Source organism: Cyprinus carpio, chromosome B3 (assembly GCF_018340385.1).
Source record: "Cyprinus carpio isolate SPL01 chromosome B3, ASM1834038v1, whole genome shotgun sequence".
Classification (NCBI taxonomy): Eukaryota; Metazoa; Chordata; class Actinopteri; order Cypriniformes; family Cyprinidae; genus Cyprinus; species Cyprinus carpio.
In genome coordinates, this window is record NC_056599.1 from 10233931 (window position 1) to 10259669 (window position 25739).

At 37.5% G+C, this 25739-nt stretch overlaps 1 protein-coding gene across 2 annotated transcripts; it reads left to right on the forward strand.

Annotated features, from left to right (window-relative positions):
• The first annotated feature begins 1571 nt into the window (after nucleotides 1–1571).
• srl (sarcalumenin) lies at nucleotides 1572–24970 on the forward strand. 2 transcript variants are annotated; one of them, XM_019064676.2, is made up of 7 exons: nucleotides 1572–1697; nucleotides 12850–12945; nucleotides 14310–14405; nucleotides 19110–19145; nucleotides 21851–21967; nucleotides 22049–22281; nucleotides 22969–24970. In XM_019064676.2, exons 1-7 carry the CDS (start codon nucleotides 1640–1642, stop codon nucleotides 23779–23781), a joined length of 1449 nt encoding a protein of 482 aa, XP_018920221.2. In that variant the 5' UTR covers nucleotides 1572–1639; the 3' UTR covers nucleotides 23782–24970. The 2 variants fall into 2 exon arrangements, with proteins under 2 accessions (XP_018920221.2, XP_042575525.1); XM_042719591.1 differs by lacking the exon at nucleotides 19110–19145.
• The last annotated feature ends 769 nt before the right edge of the window (nucleotides 24971–25739 follow it).

Here is a 25739-nt window from a genome sequence, read left to right on the forward strand (position 1 = left end):
CTTCTTGCTTTGCATGAACATTTGGGCGGTGTTATGCAAATCTTCCCACATAGTGACGTAGAGATGTGGGGGAGTGTTAGAACGAGGCATTTTAGGAGGGCGTGGACGAGTCTTAACTTTTATAAAGGATATCTCTTTGAGTTTGAGACTATTCACAAACCGCTTATAACACCAAAGAGAAAGGAAAACTTGAAATCGCATCATGTGACCCCTTTAATCAGGAAAGCTAGTGTCAAGGAGAAGTAAATGATTTGATACTACAAATGATTTACCTGAATTTTCAAACAATGTTTAAGTGAATTCAAAATTAGAATTTGTATCATCACCTGGCACCAAATTAGCTCATGAAAAGTTGTAAGTTCAGGTGGCTAACCAGTCACTAAGATTTTAATTTGTTCCTTGAATTTTTTTTTTTTTTTTTTTTTTTTTGTCAAGCATAGTCCTAACCTACCCATAAGTTTGGTACAACACGCAAAGTTATAAAAAAAACTTGGTTCCACCATGGGATTAAAATTTTTTTTAACTGCGACTTTATTCACAATTATGACTTTTTTCCTCACAGTTCATCACAATTCATATCTCGTAATTCTGACTTTCCCCCCAGAATTGGAAGGAATTAAAAGTTTTCATTTTCTTTATATTGTTTTTAATTCTTTGTTGGAAACAGGTGTCCATACATCTTGCGTTGTTTTCAGCTACTAACCGAATGCAAGTACACCCACTGGGTACTGACTACTGCTTTCGTGTATGCATTATGTTTCTATCCTAAGTTCACAATGAGCATGTCTGGGGAATCACAGGATGTAGGAGTCATGCAGTTCATTAGTTGTAAATGATTATTATTGTTAATGAATTGCTTAATTGATAATGGATTTGCATAATTTTTCAAAATCCCAGATACAACAGAAAACCCTAAACAACATTTTGTTTCACGGTTGTCATTTACAAGTGAATTTTTCCATGAACACTTTATAGTGTATTCACTGATTAATGAAGGGAGTTCATCTGTCTGTGAAGTGCTGGAGTCGGCGTCTGCTGTGTAATGATAAGACGTTAATCTCTGCTCTCTGAGGAAATGATGATGCTGACTTTTACACCTCATTGCCGACTGTCAACTCCTGTAATCCTACCCAGCATGACTGCTGGTGATTAACAGCACCGACTCAAGCCTGTGTTCGGGTTAAAGTTCATTAAATAGGACAGTAGTTTATAATGACCCACAAGCTTTTTGAAACCATACCATCAAGTTAATTATTCATTAATTGTATTATTATTATTTTTTTGATCAAATTCATCAAGTGTCTTTTTAAAAAAGTGGAATGCAGTGTCACAAATAGTGCTGTCTTGTTATACCTCTTGTACAGCATTCCTTCTCAGTTGCCAAAATCAACACCAGTTGAAGTACCAAAGCGCTCTTGTGCTGGAGAAGGGCTGCACCCCCTTGATTTGATGTCACTGCCATGATGGCTCTGCTAAAAGAGACAGTCAGCTGCTCGGGTGCGCCCTTTTCTGACACCTACAGCACCAGCCCCCTCCATGTAGCCCTGTCTGTAAGACCACCCTCTTGCTGGCGCCCTCTGACCTTATCAGCCCAGTATATATAGCTAGAGAGGCAACCAGAGGTCTCCTGGCAGCCAACATGAAGATCTTAGTCTCGCTCTGCGTTTTTGTGCCCCTGCTGGCACTGGCCACAGCAGGTAAGAGCATTTTACAGTTTGCTCAGTTCAGTAATACGGATCTGAGATGAGGTTTACTTTGTGAAGTCGTCAAGAGAGTACCATTTCCCATCTAGTGGTTTGAAAAGTTTTAGCGGGAAAATGCTTGGCTTCAAAGAGTGGTTGAAACTGAAAGTTGAAAGCATGTTAAGGTTGTTCTTGTTGTGCAATATGTTAGTCACATTTTGATATGAAACTATAGGAAGTTTGAATGAAATGAGCATGCCTTAAAACTGTGACCGTCACCAGCAGGAGATGGACCATGTCACCATCTGCTGAGCTATTTAAACCTGCAATGTTCAATAATAACTCTGGACAAGGATGAGTTATCTTAGCACTTGGCATGTGCAGTTTAACAAAAAAGTTGTCTGAATGCTAAACAAATCTTTTATCATTATAATTTTACGATATGTATTCCAATTTAAGCTTGTAGAATCTCTGCGTAGCTGATTGTGTCATGATTGTGTGAGACGAACGTCAGGGGGTTTATTTTCGTTCGGTAGACGTTTCAGTCCATGCATTGTGCGTCAGCTGTCGTGAGGCATGGCATTAGCTTATGGAAAGAGCTAGAGCCTTGGGACGACTGTTAACCAGTCGCTCTGCTCCTGTTTCCAACTGTTCTTGAGTCCTGAAATGTCCCATGGTATTTATATGCTGATATTTATATGATGTTCAAGGTGCTTGTATTCACAACTTTGGTTTTATTGATTTGCCAATGTGAGACAACTAAATCCAACCATTCTATTTCATTCAAGAAGTTCTTGCACTTTAAACACATGCTCTTGAAAATAAAGGTTCTAATTGGTTTCAATGATACAATGAAGAACTTGTAAAACACATTGAACCTTTCCATTCCATAAAAAGGTTCTTTTATAGGAGAAAAAATGTTCTTCAGATGATTTAAATTTTCTTTAAAATTTTATTTTCAGAAATTCTTTTCACTGAACGGTTCTTTGGGGAACCCAGAATGACATTGCAGCAAAAGCTCAATTTTAGAACCTTTATTTTTAAGAGTGTCAGCTATAAAATTCCAGCTACTCCTGCTTTGGATGTGATTTCCAAGGGCTCTGGCAGCCGCCGTTACCCTTGTTCTGTCCTTGGGTTCCTCTCGTGCCCGGTGTGGGCCTTCACTGGCCCAGGCTTCTGTCAGGTGTCTAAGATTGGAAGCTGTCCTGTAACTGGACACTGTCTACTATAGATTCCCCCATCGTCCTCTTCCTCTCTCCCCTCCCCTCCAGTCCGTGCTTGTCTTTGGATCCAGCGTGCAGCTGCTGTCACCCTGACACAATCACAATTTATTTATTCCCAGCCACTGGCCATATAAGGACATGCATTATCTCAGCAGGAGGAGCCGCGGCGATCTATGCCAGTCTTGCTGCATTAGTGTGTGTGCAGCTAGAGAACTGAAATGCTAGTTGCCTCAAATGGACAACAATTGGATGATTTTAGTGCCATTGTTGAAAGACAGCTAAAATTAGTGCTTATGCTTCTAAGCTTTAGTTGATTTATTGGTGGAAAGGAGTTTTCAATCTGATTATGGGCAGATTTCCATGAGACTTGGCAAGACTTGGGTTTGAGACTTTAGTCTTTGCAACTTTAGGGATCTTATCTATGCACAAACAGCTTGTAACAGTCCACAGAGAAAGGAAAACTTGAAATCGCATCATATGGCTCCTTTAATTCAAAACCTGATTGGAACAACTTCTCTCAAGCAAAGGTTACATTTGCCGTAAATTCGGCTTGGATGGAAATCCTGTTAAAATAAATTTCTTAGTGCAAAGAACATTTTAAAAGAATCTTTTTCCAGTATAAAGAACCATTTGTGGAATGAAAAGTTTCCATGGATGTTCAAGGTTCTTCATAGAACCATCAATGGCAATAAAGAATCTTTATTTTTAAGAGCGAACAATGAGTAATGGAGGAAGTCGTCCTTATTGAATATACACCTGGTATGGGTACTTGCCGTGAGTAAGGGCTGTCCCCACCTTTCAGCAATGTTGTACAGCAGGCATGCGGTGCCCCTGCTCTTTAGGGACTTCCCTCTGCTAGGAATTGTGGGATGGGCAGCCAAGTGCTTATTCCATAAAAAGGCCAATGCGATGTGGCTTTACAGAAATGAGTCATGCTTTCAGTCCCCTTTACCCCCTCGAATCCATGTGATGTTCTTACGCTGTCCTAACTCTGATACCCATGATTCTTCTGAGGAATTACCACCCGGATATGATCCTCGTTCTCGGATTCAAAAATGTGTCACACAAGGCACTACCATTTTGTCACGCTATTAAAAGCTTTGAAGTAACAAGCTAAAAACTTCTGGAATTGATTTCTGCTACAAAATATTACTGTAATATTTTGATCAGTATTGATCATGCTAGCATTCATTTAGATGTATCGCTTCTTATGTTGACTTTAATGTATGTAGATGCTGTTAACTATTGAAGAGACAAAATATCTTAATTAACTGCTAATTACTGAACCCTAGAATAACACATCTTATTCACAAAAAAAAGACATTTAGATTCCGCCCCCTGGAGGCATGATCCATTGTGGAGCTATTTCTGTCATCAGCTGAGACCAGAACCTTGGCACCTGTTGCTATTATGTCGCTCAGTGATTTGCCCCATAGATAGATTAGAAAGACAGATAGAGTAACATTTACAGGTATGCTTTGCTTTGTATATGATTTTCATTATTATTTTTTTTTATTTTGTAGTATATTATAAGCATGTATTTTAAATCATTTAGATATATGTATATTGTCAGACTCTGTTCCATGGTTTGTCTGTTCCTGCTCCCTGATTTGTTAATTATCCCAGGTGTTTCCAATGTGTTTCCATTAGTCCCAGGTGTTCCTCGTCCTCCCCTTATCTTGTCATGTTTGAATAGTGTTCATTGTTTTCAGTTGGGCATCCGGTATTGTTTGTGTCTACCAGTGCTATGTATGTTTTCCTGTCTCCTTTGGATTCATTTAAGACTTTGAATTGGACATTACCTCTCCTCGTTCCTCGCTCCGTGCTCCTCACAGTAGCACCCCGTGACAGAATACCGGACCATAACAAAGAAAATGGAAGAATGACTGATCTTCCTCTCCATGGCTCAAGCTAGTCCCGACCCTATCAACTTCGCGAGGGCGTTCATGCCACCCGCCCTCGCCAGCTCCCAAAGCTCACTCCAGTGCCTGCTCCTCGAAAGTGCCTTACAGAGCGCCCTCCAGTGCCCACCCCTCGTAAGCGCCTTCCAGAGTGCCCTCCAGTGTCCACTCCTCATGAGCGCCTTCCTGAGTTCTCTCCAGTGTCCGCCCAGGCTCCAGAGATTGCTCCAGTGTTGGCCCAGACCACGCCTTTTCCCCCCAATCATGAAGAGGAAACTAGGGGTGAGGAGAAGGGTGTCGGCCCAGGCCCCAGAGTTTACTCCAGTGTCGGCACAGCCCCGGAGCAAAGCCCAGGGAGGGCTCCTGTTCCAGAGTTAAGCCCCGAATGGGCTTCTGTTCCCGAGTTAAGCCCAGGGAGGGCTCCTGATTCCCCGTTAAGCCCAGGGAGTGCTCCTGATCCCCATTTAGCCCAGGTAGGGATCCTGATTCCCCGTTTAGCCCAGGGAGGGCTCCTGATTCCCTGTTAAGCCCAGGGAGGGCTCCTGACCCCAGTTCTGCCCAGGATGGGCTCCTGTTCCCGAGTTAAGCCCAGGGAGGGCTCCTGATTCTCCGTTAAGCCCAGGATGGGCTCCTGATTCCCAGTTAAGCCCAGGGAGGGCTCCTGATCCCCAGTTAAGCCCAGGGAGGGCTCCTGACCCCCAGTTAAGCCCAGGGAGGCCTCCTGATCCCCAGTTCTGCCCAGGGGGCCCCAGATCCTCAAGTATGCCCAGGGAGTGCTACTGTCCCCGAGTTTAACCCAGTGTCGGCTCCAGACCCAGAGCTCTCTCGTGTGTCGGCTCCGGCCCCAGAGCTCGCTCCAGTGTTGGCTCTGGCCCCAGAGCTCACTCCAGTGTCGGCTCTGGCCCCAGAGCTTGCTCCAGTGTTGGACCCAGAGCTCGCTCCAGTGTCGGCCCCAGAGCTCGCTCCAGTGTTGGCCCCAAAGCTCGCTCCAGTGTTGGCCCCAGAGCTCGCTCCAGTGTTGGCCCCAAAGCTCGCTCCAGTGTCGTCTCCAGAGCTCACTCCAGTGTTGTCTCCATGGCCTCCCGAGTCTCCTGATCCGCCATGGCATCCCAAGTCTCCTGATCCGCCATGTCCGCCCGAGTCTCCTGATCCACCATGGCCTCCCAAATCTCCTGATCCGCCACAGGGCACAAACGGGTACCGCTCTGGAGGCCCACTGTCCCGTGTCTGTCCTGAGGGACCTCCAGAGTACCCACCCCCCTCCCCATTGGATGTTGTGTGGCGCGAAAAAAAAACAAAAAAAAACACTCTGTCGGCCCCTTAGGTGCGTCGGCCCACAGGGAAAATGCCCGGCATGCCTGATTACCAGTCCAGCCCTGGATATAGGCCTACATCAAAAGACCATGGCAGTGCCATTTTTAGTATGATACTTTTTTTATAAGGGCTGTAAAAGCATTTAAAGTGAAGTTTAACTGCTGATTTTGTGAAGTTTAGCTGCTGTGTAATGCAATACATTTAATCCCACAGCAGCTTTGTCCACTTGGAAATCCCTTGGCCCGCTGCAAAGGCTGTGTACGCTCTCCCTTGCTGCCAGTAAATCCTGCGGGTTCAGACGCGCTCAAGGCTCATCTCCCTAATCACACTCACATTAATTCAGTTTACCTCCTGCATCCGCCAGCACAACATGATCAGGGGCTTTTACCCTGATTCACCGAGGACAACACACCTATCTGGGCCACTGGAACAAAACTAGATCATTTGCATGAAAGTTGCTAGTTAGAAAATGAATGCATTTTTGTATTTATTGCCTAATGTGAGAAGTCTAAACGATCACCTGAAGCTTTTCAAGGATCTCCATCTGTGTTTATGCAATCATAAACATAGAGAGAGCCTAAACCGACCGTTATTTAAACACCTGTAAGGTCAGCAGATGATACTAAACCATGTTTCCTCACAAAAGCGGACATGTGTGTATTTGACCAATAAGCCACAGCCTACAGCAGTCCGATTGCATTCCGGCGGGATGAGCGCTAGCAACAGCTGTGTTTTTTCCAAAGCCTCTGTTGCTAGGCGACAGGCTCATTGGATGTCCATAGACCCTGCGACAGATGCTGGCGGTTTGCGAATTAGTACTTCCAGTGCGTACAGGGTTAAATTAAAGCTAACCCCTGTGGACTGACATTGTGCTCACCTGAAGCGGATATATTTGTAATTGTGTTGGCACTATATTAGGTGCTGAAGCTGCTGTCGTTGCATACTGTGCTCCCAAGGGCACCGAGTCTCTTTTGTGGAGATAGTTCATAGATTTGATGCTGTGTGGATCTAAACTTGGCCTGAGAATAGATTACCCAGCCGTAACGTCTGCCTTTAGTTCTTACAATTTCCTTTGGTGACAAGTCATATAGTCTGTGAGGAGAAGAGAGTTATTTATTTATTTATTTATTTTCATTTAAACATTTTATTTATACAGTTTTCTATATTTTGCCATATATTAATAGATTTTTACCATGAATTATTACTTCATTCATGCATGCATTCTTTCATTATTTTTTTTTCATTTTGCAGATACTAAAAAAAAGCATAAAGAGGTTTCCTTTCCTTTTTTAACATTTATTATATAATTTTTACACATTGTCTCTATACCTGTCTGTTTCACACTAAGACTTTTCTATAGCATCACATTAGCCATTAAAAACCCCACACAGTTCACATTTCCTCCATTTAAACTGCACACCTCGCTGCTAACCTTTCGCCGTTTTAGTGCCATGCTGAGCTCAACATTACAGGGCTGTATTTTTAGCAGCTTGACTTGGCTCGTGTCGGCTGAGCACTTGTATGCTTTAACTAGCACATTGTGTCATTACAGCAGGCCTGCAGTCTCTGCACTGAAAGCCCATCTGCTCTCAACAATATGGCATTGCATTCGGCGGGGCGAGTCCTCAGCAGGCTGGAGAAACGTGTCAATGCTGAGCTGTAGAAATTGACCGCAGCGAGCTGTTATAAAGTCTACAAAAGATGAAGAGAAAAAAAAAAAGATCACAAAGGGCAGTTGTGGAAAATGTGAAGTTGCTTTGTTAGCCACCTCTGTTGGAAAATTCAGCTACCAGCTTTGAATACTCGTTTTTACATGGTTTCTAGCTAGTCCAAGCCAGTTTATGTTAGCTAACTTAGCTAAAGATTTTTTAAAATAGAAATGAATATGTTTATTCAGCAAAGATGCATTAAAATGATCAAAAGTGACAGTAACGTTACAGAAGATTTCTATTAAAAATAAATACTGTTCTTTTGGACTTTCTGTTCATCAGATGAATGATGAACAGAACGTCACAGTTTGTTCCAAAAATATTAAGCGGCACAACATTTTTAACACTGATAATAATCAGAAATGATTCCTGAGCAGCAAATCATCATATTGGAATGATTTCTGAAGGATCATGTGACACTGAAGACTGGAGTAATGATGCGGAAAATTCAGCTTTGAATCGGCTTTTTAAAATATATTCAAATAAAAACAGGTATTTTGAATTGTAATATTACTTTTTACTGTATTTTTGATCAAGCAAATGCTGCCTTGGTGAGCATAACTTATTTCAAAAACATTAATAAGCTTTTAACTTTGATCTTTATTCATTTATTGTTTATTTGCTGTTTATGTATTAAAATATTTTTGTTTCAACACATTGTTACCATGGCTTTAAAAAAAACAAAAATATTTACGTTTGTTTATTTATTTATTTATTTATTTAAGATATTAAAGGGAAAGTTCACCCAAAAAAAAAAAAAAATATTTTACAGTTCTACAGTTGGTGGTTGCCATTGACTTCCATAATAGAAAGAAAAAAAAATACTATGGAAGTCAATGGCAACCACCAACTGTTTGAGTACCAGCAATCTTCAAAATATCTTCTATGTTCAACATAAGAAAGCAACTTATACAGGTCTGGAACAACATGAGTGTGAGTAAATGACGACAGAATTTTCATTTTTGGGTGAAGTATTCCTTTAACATTTATTTGTTTGTTTATTCATTGTTGATTTAAAATATTTTTTTGCCATGTATGCAAAGAATTTAGCATTGACACCTATAGATGACCTATAGAGTTTTTTATTAGATAGATAGATAGATAGATAGATAGATAGATAGATAGATAGATAGATAGATAGATAGATAGATAGAACTTTTAAACAAGAATTTGTCAACCAATTAAATGTTTTGTCTTGAAAAATTTTTCTCTTCCAGTTAAAATGTGTCTGAATTTCAGTTCATTTGATTTCTTCCTTGCATTATAATTCTGATTGCAATACAGTTAAGTTCAATTCAAATTCACTTATTCATAGCAAACAATGTGAACCCATGGCTGGTTTGATCAGCCTGAGTTGAACTCTATAGAGTATAGGCGTAGGTAAGATGTAAACAGATGCCGGGCTCTTCAGAAACCTGGCTGGCCTACATTCACAGATGGCTTTTACGTTTGTGCTGATGCAGGTTGATTAAGCATATATTACTTAAGCTGTCAGTTATTTCCGTCGGCACCCGCGAGGAAGGCTAACGGATGCCCAAGCAAGTTTCAGATAAGTGAATAAATGCCAATGGACACCTGAGAACAAAATAAATACGCCGTTTAGCTGTATGGGCCACGAGAAGGATTGTGGGAAGGGATGACAGATGATCTGGACTGCATGCAGACAAGCCAAACTTCACTTCTAGAGCTTTCCAGGCAAACTGCATAGCAGCAAGTTCACTACACTGTATGCTGAATGAAGGTTTTTTATGTTTTTGTCTCTTAAGTCCCTTATGCTCACCAAAGCTGTATTTATTTAAAATAAAAAATACAATAAAAACATTAATATTGTGAAATATCTTTACAAGGTGGAATAACTGCTTTCTATTAGAATTTATTTTTAAAAAAAAATGCGTGATGGCAAAGCTGAATTTTCTACCTCATTACTCCAGTCTTCAGTGTCAGATGATACTTCAGAAATCCCTCACTTACATGCTGATTTACTGCTCAAGAAACATTTCTGATTGTTATCAGTGTTGAAAACAGTTGTGCTGCTTCATTATTTTTGTGGAAACCATAATAGATTCTTTGATGGATAGGAAGTTCAGCATTTATTTGAAATATAGGTTTTTGTAACATAATACATGTCTTTACTGTCACTTTTGATCAATTTAAAGCCCATCTTCTTATGCATGCATATTCTGATGCCAGCACATCAACTTATACTCCAACTTCAAAAGATACGATATGATAAAATATGGTACTTCGAAAGATACAAGGCATAATGTATATCTTTATTTTATTTTTTTTGCTGGTAAACTTGCATGGAAAACAGAATAAAGCAGAAGTGACACAGTGTGTTGTTGGGTGCATAAGGGCAGCTGCCCACTGCTGGATATATTTAGGGTCTGTTATCTCTCTTATCAGCATATAATCCAACCATTTGGTAGTCATGTGTCCATCATTGAAGCTCCAGCTTGTTATGAAACCAGGGAGTCCCCGTATACACCAACACCTTTGTGTTATGAAACCAAGGCTACATTACACTTGACCATTGGCTGTTGGCTGCTTTTATTTTTAGATTTAATACTCTAAAATAAGACCGATGATTGTTAAAAACTTTTACATTGCACTTTCTATTCATCAGCAAATCCTGAAACAGTGCATCACAGTCTCCACAAAAATATAAAGCAGCACCAGTTTTCAACACTGATAATAACAAGAAATGTTGCTTGAGCGGCAGATAATGGTTTGATTTCATTTTTGCATTTGATACTCTAGAATAAGAATGATCAAATTACCAAAACAAAACGGAATGTAATCATAAACAGGATACGTAATGGATGTTATTGTGTTCTCTTGTCTCCTTCCTCCAAAAGAGACGTTGTGCTGTTAATATATGAGGAGCTTGTAATGAATGGCAGCGCTGCTAAATATAAATGTTGAGGCACAGTGTCTTCCCATTAGGCTCCATTTATTTCTTCGGTCTTGATAACAGCAGCCTGGCAGGAACACCCTGAGGCATTGTGGGTAAATATCTATGAACAGAGGGGGGAAGATTGTGGCATGAATATCAATAGTCTGACATTAATAGTTCAACAATGCCCTGATGAGAAGTGTGATAGACAAATGTCGACAGCAAATATCTGTATTCATAACCGCTAAGATAAAGCCATGAATGATAACTCAAAAAAGGGATTTTAACACTGTGCTTAACCCATTTGTAGCCTAATGTTTTATCTTAGCTGTTATGAATACAGTTATTATATTGTTTGTTGTAGTTCTAAACCCGGGTAACTCCGGGGTAAGGTAACATTTCACACTTGTAATTTAGATACGGTATAACACCACTTTTACCCATGGTTATGTAACCGGCTTTTGCATTTTTAACACACATCACGGTGCAAAACATTTTGTGCAGTGTGAAACAAAAACTTGGTCAGAAAAATGTTGAACGAAAAATGTGTTAATAGAATTGGTTCTGAAATTGTAAATAAAGGCAAATGCTGTTTAGTTTTTTTTTATGCGCATGCACTGCAGTTTTCTTGTCTGCCATAGGCTGGGACGATAAATCGTGCAGAAGATAGATTCGTTTCGTTCTTAGATGCGCATGCACTGCAGATTCCTCTGGAATCGATTCTGACTTTTTAAAGCAGATGGCGCTCTAATCTAGTTTTTGACCGCACACTCAAATGCTCATAAGAAGAGTGCCAAAATATTGTGCGTTCGGCTGAGTCATGTAATTTCACCTCAGCTTAGAATGCTTGTATGACGCGAGATGCTAATGTAAACACATGTGAACACATGTTAATGTGAACCTTTTAATTTGCTTCAACCTTTTCGAATTTTAGGAATGCTTATTTTAGTTTTTAGTGTGTGTAAGGATATGGAAACAAGCAGAGTACGGCTGGTTCTTAAAAATGCAGTGCCATCTGCTGTTAAAAAACTAAGCTCAGAATCAATTTAAGAAAGAATTGTGATGCCTTCGGAAAATCTCAGAATCGAATGCTGAAACATTTCTCGATTCGCGATGCATCGATTTTATTTTCCCAGCCCTAATAAACAACAATGCTGTTTAGTTTTTTTTTATGCGCATGCACTGCAGTTTTCTTGTCTGCCACTTTAAAGGTGCTGTATGTAAGTTTTTGACTCTACTAAAGCATAAAAATACCATAATATGTTTGCAGATATTAAAGAAACATGCTAAGTTAACATACTTGTTTATCTGAAAAACAATGCTACAGTCAGTTATTCTCCTTTGAAAATGTGTGTTCCGGGCCCTAATGTCAGTGTTTGTTTTGTGAAACCTGTCCACTGCCAGTTTACCCAATTGTATTTCAGCACCCCGTGTTGCCAGTTGGTGGAAAACACAGCATATTTCATTTCATTCATCGTCAAGTGCGCTTGTTCCCGTTTGTGTCATCAATCTGGCAACCTGCCTGTGTGTCTAGTCTGAGGAGGAGAAAAAAAAAAACCCTCTCCAATATTTTGAATTTGGACTGCAATACCTAGTTCAACCACTCGGTGTCAATCCTACATACAGCACCTTTAAATGTTTGAACTCTTTAAAGTTAGCTGGATTCCAATTGCTTGACTCAATCGATATTGCGCCTCTGTTTTGTTATCGTTATAGTTGTGGTGTGAACTCTGCTTTTCTTTTACATTCTTAAAAGTATATTTTTGTTGTTGTAGTTATGGTCCTTGGTGTGAAGAGGCCTTTAAAACTTGTGCATTTGTTATTATATACTGTATATTCTAAAACAAATTACTACAGTCTGGGCCAGCCATGCACATTTGGTCATATTAACTTTTTACAAGGTGTTTTAAAGTCCGTTTATCCATCCAGAAAGCACACAAATAACAGATAGCTTGTCGATGCGGCTTGGCAAAGGCTAAAAGGACTGCTTTATCACAGGATACTAATCGCAGAGACCTCAGGAAGACCTGCTGCAGTGAATTATGGGCCGTCGTGGCTCGCTGGGCAAGATTTCCTCAGGCTTCGAAGGAAGTTTTAATGTGTGTGCTTTTGGTTTCTCTGCAGAGGAAGAAGCCGTTCTGGAATCCATCCTGAGAGACAGATCTCACATCGAGGAAACTCTGAGGCTCGCGGCAGATGAGAAAGCAGGAGATTATGCTGGTGAGGACATGAAGCCTGTGTCTTAGACAGATACACACATAAACACATCGTTTCATTTCAATTTAGGGCTTTTTACTTTAAGATAGCAGGTGAATGTTGCCTTTAAACCTGGGTTAAGCAACATTTCACACTATAGCATGCTGTTAAGAAACATCTTAACCATCTGGGACTGGTTTAAACCAAGAGTTTGCAAACTTTTCCAAGCCTAGGACCCAGAAATAAAAAGATGTGCTAGCAAAAGTCTTCTTAAAATATACAATTTAATTTATACAGTGTGAGAAAAATATTAAGTTATAAATAAAAAATAAAACATGAAACAAAAAAAAAATTTACTGTGTGGACAATTATGCGAAAGCCAAAACAAATTATTAGGTTTTTAAATACTATTTATACCCATTATTATTAAATAAATTCACCAATAAAAACGATGTCTTATGATTTTTGTAAGTATAAATTTAAATTTATTCACAATAAATATGATGTCTTATGATTTTTGTAAGTATAAAATTGTAATGTTATCTAATTTAGTAAATGTGCTTAAAATCAACCATTTTATTTTATTAATAAATACAACATTTTAATATTAATATATTATTATATCAGTGATTATATTTTATTTTCAGTGATTATATATATATATAAAAAAAAAAAATATATTATGGATATATATATATATATATATTTTCAGTGATTATATTGGTTTCAGTGATTTTATATCTATATATATATATATATATATATATAAATATCTCATAAAATTGCTAAATCTTAAATTAAAATTCTAACAGAAAATATTGAAAATAAAACAAAATCAAAATATTAATAAATATGCTAATAGTATTTAAATACAGTGTAAAAAATGGTATAATCAGCAAGTCAGCTTACGTAAGTTATGGCAACATTAATTCTGTTTGTGGAGGCAAAATCCTAAGTAACTATCCCATAATTTGTTTTTACAATCACAGCAGTATTAATCTGGCACAAAACAAAAACCTTCAGCTAAACTAGTTTTTGAGCAGCTTGTGTGCCGCGAAGCATGAAACCATGATGAGTCATTGCTGCTTGTGAACTGAACTCGCCATAAAAGTTTAACAATGGATTATTTAGTCCATATGTCACATCAGCTACCAGGAGAAAGTTTGTATCTGACTCACAGGATCCGTTCCAAACTCAACTACTACCTCAGAAAGGCACGCCGATGTTTTTTAGGTCTGTTTACATTACCGTCTCCTCTCATTTCCTTCCCAAACGCTTTATCCACAACACCATCTGCAGTCTTTCCTCTCTGCGCTCTGCCCCTGTGTCTTGTGGTGGATGTCATACTCAGCTTTCGCTCTTTGTTTGTTCTCTGTTTCATCTTTCAGCTGCTTTGCAGAGGCTGAGGAAGATCTACCACAACTCCATCAGGCCCATGGAGCAGGCCTACAAGTACAATGAGCTGAGACAGCATGAGATCTCAGGTACCGTCACCCTCTCTTGTGTGTTTGTCTACTCTCACAAAGTATTTAGCTCTCAATTTAAGATGTATTTGAACTCCATATAAAATGTTCACATAAACTAATAAACTGTGATGCGATGCATATTTGTCAGTCATACATAAATGTCACAGGTAAGAAACAGGTTTCTTAAGATTTCTGCACTCAAAATCAAATAGATGCAAATCCTTGATAATAATCAAAAAAATTATTTTTTCCAAATGGATTTATTTAAATTGCATAGAATCAGAATTATTACAGTTAAGTAAAACCATACATATTTTTTTAAATAAACATTAACTAAAATAAAATAATATATATATATATATATATATATAACTATATATATATATACAAATAATTAAAATATTTTAAATAATCAAATAATATTGTATTTTAGCTTGTTGCCAAGGATGCCTTTCTCATTTTTATTTAACTTGATGTTCTAAAATAACTAAAAGTAAAACTAAATAAAAGTTAATTAAATCTATATAGATAGACCTATTTTTTTTAAAGAAAAAGAAAGTAGTAAAAATGGCAAAAACAGCTTTAACTAAAATTAAAATAAATAAAAATGAAATAAAAATTACAACAAATTACTAAAACAGCTGAAAATAAAATAAAACCTGAAAAAAATATATTATAAAAATCAATAAAAACTATAGAGATAAACGAAACAAAAACTAAAAATGACAAAAACACACAACAAATTAGTAAAATTTTAAAATTAAAATGAGAACTGAAAATATAAAAATAAAAACGTGTAAATAAATTAATAAATTAAATTTATTCAGATAAAAAGAATGAACATGCAAATATGGCTATAGCCTGTGGAACAAGCAATATTTAATTAGTTAAAATATATGAGATTGAAAGAAGTAAAAAATAATAAGATATATAGACATATAAAAACATTATCAAAAACTAATAAACATTACAACACACACACACACACACACACATACTAAAACCTTAACTAAAATTAAAATGAAAACTGAAAATATGAAAATAAAAACTAATTCAAAATGTTAATAAAAACTGTAATAGTATTTAACAGTTTTGAATCAGCATAAATCTGTTCACTGTAAAATGAAATTAAAATGGCTGAAATATGTCTATAACTGTGGAACAAGCAATATTCAGTTAGTTCAAATGTATGAGATTATTGCATTATTTATGATAATTATAAACCAGTTACAGAATTCTTACTCATTTCGTATATGTATGCCTGACAAATATGCACCACATTAAGTTTATTAGTTTGTCAAAACCGTTTAATCTAAATCGATGGAAATTTTATATGCAAATACATAAATCTTACATTTCGGCTAAAGATGTTGATTGAAAATATGATTGGTTATTCATCTCCATTATCTCATTCTCCATCATCCAAACCATCACACTGTGCATTCAAGCTGCCATCATCATATTCATCAGAAAGAACCTAAGGCTGCTGTGTCAAACTTCAGTGTCTTTAATTAAATACTAATGAAATCATCTATAAATGATTTTGAATGACCTGTCCTAAACTTGCGCTGTTTGTGTTCCCAGCCCAGTAATTTACTGTTGCTCGCAGCTTTATTTAAACATCACTTTCTGTGTGACGTGTGAAACAAAAAATACTCCTCTCCCCTTAGAACATCACATCACACACAAAAATCCACATACACAACAGATCTTAAAAAAAAAACCCCTATACAATGAACTGCAGGATTAATTGAGGCTAAAGGCTTTCTTTCGTGGGTGTATCCGAGTATCGTGGCTTCTTTGAGCCGACACATGTGCGCTTCGTCATTCCACAGCTGTAGCACTGGTGCTCGTCCAAGGGGGGCCAGAAAACAGAGAAAGAAAGAGAGAGAGAGAGAGAGAGAGAGATAAAATAGAAAACACAAGGCTTTCTTATTACTGCCAGAGGAGCGAAGCCTCCATCTGAAAGCAATCAAGAGTTTCTCAACAGCCCTCGCTTTATATAAGACCTCCATGTGCTCCAGTCCTCACAAGTCTGTACAAAATTCTCACGAATTTCTCATGCAGCTTTTCTCTGTTTTTAATTATTTATGCAGTAATACCTTATAAAAGAGGAGGTTCTGCAGGCATAAATAGTGCTTTTGGATGGAACTGAACTTTTGATGTTTTTGCTTTCAGCAGTGCCTGCCTATATTTCAAACAATATCTGAAATAATAAGTGGCAGAATTGATAAACATTTACACTTATAACTAACACTTATATCCCTTTCACTAAATAAGTTAGGCCGTGTTTTTAAAAAGTGACATTATTAGATCTTTCGTTTTGGATTTTTGCATAATGTTACTGTTAGTTATTAGGCTTTATTGATTAATTAATTAATTTATAACAGTACACTTTTTTGTTGTTGTTGGTGATAATATTAAAACCCAATAGTTTTTTTTTTTTGAGACATTTTCATAATCTGCATATTTAATAAAATGTATTATGAATTGTGCATAATTTAAATGTTTAAACATTTAAACGGACAATAACACAAATCATTATTTTGGCCCTGTTATATTATGCTTTTAGATGCATTTAACATTTGACTTTCAACAATATTTTACAACTTACAACTTCAAACTTTTAGAAAATATCCCAAATAATAAGTGACAAAATTCAGATTTGATATTTTATATATTTTTTTTTTAGAAAAATGCCATTTTAGACCATTAATTTAGGATTTTTTGTAATATATATTACTATTAGTTGTTATTTATTTATTTATAAATATTTGTTGGTCATAACATTAAAACACACCCAACAGTTATTTTGATTTGCTCATAATCTGCATATGTATGGACATTTAATAAGACGAATTATACATTTAAATGGACAAAGACGCAATGTAAAAACATAATTTTGTTTGTATTTTATTATGCTTCCGGATGAGCTTTTGACTTCTTGACTGTCAGCAATATTTCTTAAAACTTTAAGAAAATATCCCAAATAATGTGACAAAATGTATTAATTTAGATTTTATAGCTTCATATAATTTTCACCAAATGAGTCTATTTTTAGACAAATGTGATTTTTGGAATTTATTTATTTATTTATTTACACACAACATTTTTTTGTAGGTGAAAACATCAGCCCAGAAACATTATTTAGTGTATATTATATTTTGTTTTTCATATGATGAAGTCTCATTTTGTTAAAAGCAAAGCCCACGTTTTAACCCATTCACCAGATTGACCTTTTCCCTTAGTTTGAGTGTGAAAATGACAAGGGTGAGTTATTACTGTAGAGCTGTTGGGTGTACTGTATGTAGGTTGTGTCCTCTGAAGGGTGACTTTCACAGCGTTGAGTGTCCTGCTAACCTCTGACTGAACACTGGGACCCAGCCTGCCCCCTTGTGGTTCAGCATGGTATTTAACCCCTACACTCACCACAATAATGCAAAACTGACCTTTACACTTGTGAGGAAGTAGAAAGAAGCTGAAACAAGCTATCAAACATCATCTGAGTGAAGAAAATGTGTCCTAAACCATCACATCACAAGAAACACATCACATTAGTTCAGTTTGAGAACATACTGCCATGCAGGGGCTTCTGGGTTCAAGCATGGGTTTTCCACCATTTGACAGCCATGCTAAGTGCTAAATTTGGTATATTTATGCTTTTTATAGATAAAAACAACTTAGTGAGGTATTTATTTATTTATTTTTACTTGAATTAATCTTTTACGTACATTTATGTCATTAAAAATATAATTAGGCCGAATCTTAGAAGACATTCAGATCATATTTCACCACAAAATCAAAAGTGTAAAAAAAACATATATTTTTTTTTGCTTTATTCTGTGATGAACAATGTCCATTACGATTGTGTAAAATATCTAATTCGCATTACTGTAAAAATATATTATTACATATTTTTTCATAAGTACTACATTAATAAACCTTCTTTGCTAGTAAGTTTTACACACAATTATAAAGGAATGTGAAGTAACAAATTCAGTTATGGATGTAAATGTATTTTCAATGTTTATTTTATAAAACGCATAATCTTTGTTTTGTGTACAACTTTGAAAAATCATATAAATACTTAATATACATGACAAATTATTATATATTGTAATTATACATGTAATCGTCACATTAAAATAAAGAGAGTGTTTTTTTTTTTTTTTTTTTTTTACATAGCAGTAATGTATTATATACAATATATAAATATATAATAATGTGTATGTAAAATATTACTTTTTAATTTTGGGTGAAATATTTTCAGTGTGTTCTTGGCAGGTTTCACAAATTTGTGTTTAAAACAAGATAAACATTAATTTGATCTTTTATTTGCCTTTATTTATAAGGTTTTCTGAGATTAACCTATTTATATATTACATTTACATATAAACATTATACATTTTTGTGTAAAACAAGACTATTTATCCTACATTTATTCAGACGGATAGGATTTGTTGCAGTGTGTGTTCAATCTCTTCTAGAAATCATTGTATCTGGACGAGCATCGATCTTCATCCACACACATTTCAGCTCATCACATACTGTCTCCCGCTTCACAGGAAAAGTGTCCCTTTCTGTCCTCCTCCTCAGCTTCTCTCTGTGGCCCCTTCACATTCTCTGTCTCCTTCTTCTCTCTTCCTCCTCTGCCTGCACTTTTCCTCACACTTGTCATTTTCATCCCTCTCTCCTCCCCCGACATCACCCGTCACTAAACAGCCTATCCTGGACGCACACTGGGGGATTCTGCCACAGGTGGGTATGATGGGGCGCTTCACTGCATGCCACTGCCTGCGTCTCTGATCCCCGCCAGCTAGCGCTCATCTGCCCAATTACCATCAGCACTGAACGAGCACTAATTACAAAGTGCCATTATATGTCAGCGTGTAGCATTGCTCAGTCGACATTCAGCCACTGCAAAGAACACAACTCTGTTGGGAAATAAAAACTAATAGACCAATTCGGTGCTTCAAATCATCCAGTGGCACGTGCAACACTTCAACCAGCAGATTTGGGTGAAAGGCTAGATTTGGTTCAGCTGTTTTTCTTCATCCAACTAATAAAACTGACTAATTGAATTAATTCTGAACACTAATCAAAGTCTTTGTTTATGAGGATAATTCGAAAGAACCATGTGTGCAATAAACAATGCTTGCCAATTAATCATGATGCATCTGTTACAAACATGTGGGGTCAATACGATTTTTTTTTATGGTTTTATTCAGTAAGAATGTATTCAGTAAGAATTTTTTTTTATGGTTTTATTCAGTAAGAATGCATTAAACTGATCAGAAGTTACAGTAAAGACATTTATAATGTTTAAAAGATTTCTATTTTTAATAAATGTTGCTGTTCTTTTGAACATTCTGTTTTAAGACAAGTCTAAAATACAAAATGCATCATGGTTTCACACAAAAATATATAGTAGCTCAACTGTTTTCTACATTGATAAAAATAAATGTTTCTTGAGCAGCATAATCAGTATATAGACACTGAAGACTGGAGTAATGATGCTGAAAATTCAGCTTTGTATCGCAGGAAAAAATGACATTTTACAATATATTCAAAGAGAAAACAGTTATTTGAAATTGTAATAATATTTCACAATATTGCTGTTTCTATTGGATTTTTGATCACATAAATGCAGCCGTGGTGAGCATAAGAGAGTTACAAAAACAACAACAACAAAAAAAATAATTTGACTGGTGTTATGATGTGTCTAGTAGATGACATTGTCTAATTTGAAGCAAAAAAAAAAAAAAAAAAAAAAACAGCCAGCAAGGGATAGAAGTACAATCTTTTTAAACATTTGTACTGTTGTGTATGTGGGTGTTAATTATTCAGCCAACAAAACCCAGAAAAGGACAAAAACGCCACAAAACACAAGTCGTGTAAATTAGACAAAAACCTAAAGACAGCACATGTTGAATGGTCTGTCCTTCCGTCCCTCAAAGCCTTGATTTTATTTGCATCATATTAAATATATATCATCTACTCACGTATCAGTGTTGGTTGCATGTGCAGGCCTTGCATGACCATATGAGCAAGTTACTTGTCATTTGTTGGATACTTATACCAAAACTGACTTGCACTAATTGCAATAAAGATCCAACACTCTTAAAAATAAAGGGTTCCAAAATGGGATTTTTGATTTGTCAGAACAACCATTTTAGGTTCCCCAAAGAACCTTCCAGCTGTTAAAAGAACCATTTTTTTTCTTAGTGTGAAGAACATTTGAATCATCTCAAGAACCTTTTGTGCATTTGAAAGGTTCCATGGATGTTAAAGGTTCCATCAGTGCTATCAATAAAGAACTTTTATTTTTAAAAGTATAGAGTCTCATGCTGTGTCTGAAGGTTTTAGGTTATTGTGACTGGGTTCTTCTGAGCTGCTACACTGCTGTAGAGCTGGAGGGGCCTTGAGTGACTGTGTTTGCCTTGTTCTGAAATACTTAATAGAAATGACATTCTCTGCAATTAATTCAACAGAAATTAGTTTATTTTCCTAAAGAACTCTTAGTCTGTCATTTAGCTTTACATCAATAAAGTTGAAGTGAGTGAAACGGCCTTCATTCCTTCATCTGAGCTCTTAAATAGGCATTCATTAGATAAAATCATCCAAGAGATCTAAGTTAGATTCTTTGCAAAACTTATTTTTCCTTATTTAGAGTGGTTTTGATGAAATGTACTGAGTTCAACAAAATTGACCATATAAAGAAGAGAATCTACATGCATTCACACAACAATTTAAAGACTTGTTTTGGGTTTCTTGATGATTCTGATTTACTCGCACTAATGCCGTCACTTGATGCATGGTGCATTCGTCTCTCATTATGATTGTTGTTTCTGCTGGCTCTTCCAAAAATGTGCAACCCAGTGTGATGGTACTTTACTTTCTGTGGTCTAAGGTGAACGATGAAACCCAGTTAATCAGCAATAACTATAAGCAACAAGCACCAGTAAAAAAAAAAAAAACCTTTGCAACATAATTTTCCCTTTGACAGATGGAGACAAAGTTTTCAAAAATGGCCAATTCATTATTGAATATTTAAATTCATTCATAAAAATTAAAGGTTCTAAAATGGGGTTTTGCAGTGATGCCCTAGAAAAAACATTTTTGGTTCCTCAAAGAGCCTTTCAGTGAACAGTTCTTAAATACACCAGGTTCAAGTGTGAAGAACATTTGAAAAATCTAAAGAATCTTTTTCCACTCTAAATAATCTTTTGTGGAAAGAAAAGGTTCTATGGGTGTTTGAGGAACCATTGATGTCTATTAAGGACCTTTATTCTTAAAAGTGTATTATCATTATGATTTCCATTTGCTTTATCAAAGAGAAAAAGGGCTTTTTCATTCATGGTAGATCTTGAATTGCGGTTCTTGCCCTTAGTCTCAAATTTTCAAATAGTAAATGCCATTGTTCTCCAAATCTCTCTCTCTCTCTCTCTCTCTCTCTCAAACAGATGGAGAAATCACCTCCAAACCCATGGTGCTGTTCCTTGGACCCTGGAGCGTGGGCAAGTCCTCCATGATCAACTATCTGCTGGGTTTGCTGGACACACCTTACCAGCTATACACGGGTAAACTGTCGTCTGTGCTGCTTGTCAAGTTCGGTATTAAAGTACTTTATTACAAATGTGCATCATCTTCTGTTCATCCAGGTGCTGAGCCCACTACCTCAGAGTTTACCGTCATCATGCACGGCGAGAAGATCCGCACAGTGGAGGGCATTGTCATGGCTGCTGACAGCTCTCGCTCCTTCTCCCCGCTGGAGAAGTTCGGACAGAACTTTATGGAGAAGCTGGTTGGCATTGAGATGCCCCACAAGCTCCTGGAGAGGGTCACATTCGTGGACACGCCTGGAATCATCGAGAACCGCAAACAGCAGGAGAGAGGTATAAACTTCTCCATCATCGCCATTGATTTCTGTAATTTCATGGTTCGTATGGGTCTTTAAAACCCCAAATTGAAGGTCATAAAAGGTCTTAGATATGTTAAATGGTACAATCTTTATTACCATTTTAAGAGGTCTTCAGTTTAAGAGCTGATCATTAAACTGATTCATTAAACTGATTTAATTAAATGCAAGTGTTGCATGTTCTACAGGTTTTATGATATAAGCGTGCCAGTGTGTTTCATAATCATATAACCTATTTATTGATATGAATTATGCGTGTTTAGTGCATGTTTTTTTTCAGCGTTAGTTACACAATCTTTTTCTGGTTATTATGGCATGTTGTTTACACAACAAACAATATACAATCTTTTTCTGGTTATTATGGCATGTTGTTTACACAACAAACCATTTTTTACAGGAAGGGAAATATTAATGAACATATTCAGTATATAGATGTGACTAGTTCAGGTATATAAATTTATATAAATAAAACCATAAAGAAAAAAAATATGAGATACATTACTTGTTTTCAGTTGTATAGGTTTAATATGAATTAATATACAGTCTTTGAAAAGTTCTTTTAAAGGGTTAAAAAGTTAGGTTTTTAAAAGCCTCCAGATACCCTATATTTAACATCTCAATTTATGAATAATAATTATTTATTTATATTTCTTCTCCCACTTCGGTTACCCATTCAACGACGTGTGCCAGTGGTTTATCGATCGCGCAGACCTCATTTTCGTAGTTTTTGATCCCACCAAGCTGGACGTCGGTCTCGAGTTGGAGATGCTCTTCCGTCAGCTGAAAGGTCGGGAGTCCCAAATCCGTATCATCCTCAATAAGGCCGACAGCCTGGCGACCCAGGACCTCATGCGAGTCTACGGCGCCCTCTTCTGGAGCCTGGCGCCCCTCATTAACGTGACCGAGCCCCCACGCGTCTACGTCAGCTCCTTCTGGCCCTATGACTACGCACCGGACACCAGCCGCGACCTCTTCAAACGCGAGGAAATATCCTTGCTGGAAGACCTGAACCAAGTGATCGAGAACCGTCTGGAGAACAAAATCGCCTTCATCCGCCAGCACGGCATCCGCGTTCGCATTCACGCCCTCCTGGTGGACCGCTACGTGCAGACCTTCAAGGAGAAGATGAGCTTCTTCAGTGACCCCGAACTGGTCTTCAAGGAGATCGTGGAAGATCCCGACAAGTTCTACATTTTTAAATCCATCCTGGCCAAGACCAACGTCAGCAAATTCGACCTGCCCAACCGAGACGCTTACCGCGATTTCTTCGGGATTAACCCAGTGAGCAGCTTCAAGCAACTGTCGGCACAATGCTCCTACATAGGTGGTTGTCTACTGGAGAAGATCGAGCGCGCCATCACCCACGAACTGCCCTCTCTGCTCAGCAGCATCAACTCCGGCAAGAACCCGACCCTGTCTTCCTGCGAGGCCACCGGCTGTGGGGAAAAGCCCAAGAACCGCTACCGGCGAAACTGAGAGAAGAAAACCAGGTGGGAGGGAGGCCGAGGAGGAGGACGAGAGAAAGAAAGGAGGAACGGTGGAGCGAACAAACCAAGGAGGAGCAGTGGAGCTAATCCTGTTCCTGCCACGGGTCCGTTTCGAGTCAATGGAGACGGATCTCACAGGATTTTGTTTTTTGCGTGAAGAGGTTGTGTGTGGGGACGTTTAAGGGCGGGGAATCTGGGACGGGGTGGAGGGTGGTTCTTGTGAAGTCTGGAGGCGGAGTTTCTTGTGAATGCGAGGAGAGTGCGCCAAAATAACTCTTCTCTCTTTCCGCACTACTTTTATAAACTGTCTGCAGTTTTGGAGGGAAAAATGTGTATGCATGGAAAAACAAAAATGGCTGACACACACTTAAAAAATGTAAAAAATAGCAAAAATAAAATATCCTGAGACTGAAAATGGGTATCAGCTGCCTTGAATGTGAACAGTGATGCAATTGTCATGTTTTAAACTTACTGAATCAGTTCCCCAGTTGTGCGTTTTTCCACTGTCTTTTGGGTTGATAGTTCACTTTTATAGGTTTGTAGTAACTATGGATGATTATTTCTCTTTCTTCAGACTGATAAGCTACTAGCATTTTTACACTGCATGCTATGATAAATATGGGTTTGTTTTTTTTCACATTTCCACTTACCCACTTTGTATCCCACAATAAAAAACGATCTACACTCTTAAAATTAAAGGTTCTGAAAGGAGGTTTTCACAGCAATGTGATAGATGTGATCTATTTGAACAGATTTGTAAATTTTCAGCTAATTTTCATTTTCGGCTGAACTATTCCTTTAACTGAACTGTTCTTTTTTAGTGTAACATTTTAATAATCTTTTTCCACAAAAAGAACCTTTTGTGCATTTGCACGGTTCCATTGATGTTAAAAGTTCTTCACGGAACCTTCAATGCCAATACAGAACCTTCATTTTTAAAAGTGTATTTAAAATTCCATGACTAATAGCCAGGTCTTATGTAATGGTTGGGGTTTTGTGTGGAAATAATCACATTAATCTAGATATCTAGATAGATGTTACCTCAGAAAGCTGCATTTTTATAAGCTTTAGGCTTTTTTGGAATCCTAGTAATGATGTATGGTAGTCAATAGTGAACATAGTGCAAACAGTGCAGTTCTGTGGGAGCGACAAAACTGCAATAAAGTGTTATTAACCAAGCTGTCTGTTTCTTTTTGGAGTTGGGTCGTGGGGGTTAATAGACTTGGATCTCTTCTGAAAGACCTGTCTAGTCCCTGATAAATATCAAGGTCACTCTTTGTTCCCACCTCCAAAAATAGACAGAAGATGAACCATGGTGTCGCTGTCAGATTTAGATTTTAACCGCAGGTAAGTGCTGAAAGATGCTCGAGTCAGCTGTATATTTAGCAGGTGTGTTTTCTGAGGCAGGTGGGAGATCACAGGGGTCGTCATAAATGTAGCAAGCCCATTAAAACCCACAGAGGATGTGAATATTGCTTAGTCTCTGAGCATGATTTGTTATCCTGACAGGTGGCTTGTTTAAAAATGTGACAAAATCTCTGATGTTTAAAAGTATTAAACTACAGATCACGAGCTGCAAAAACTACACAGATCATCATAACAAGCTCATTTAAATGACCTGGCAACTAACCACAACTTTTGCATGTGCAAACTCCCCCACATGTTCTTTAGGCACTGTAAAAATCAGACTATTAAAGTGAAAATAGTTTTTTCAGTACCTCTAATTAGCCGTGAGTGAGCGTCCATATCTGTTGAAGCTGCTGTGGCGGTAGTTGTCCACTAGAGTGAGCACAGAATGAGAAGCGCTATTGCATCACATTAACGTGAGGACAAAGCAACAGAAATTGCACAACACAATGCTGAGGCAACGAAGATTACAGTGCAAACCACTTTTGCCAACACGAGGTGAATGAAATAACGCAAAATGTGAAATGGAAAAAGTTCAAG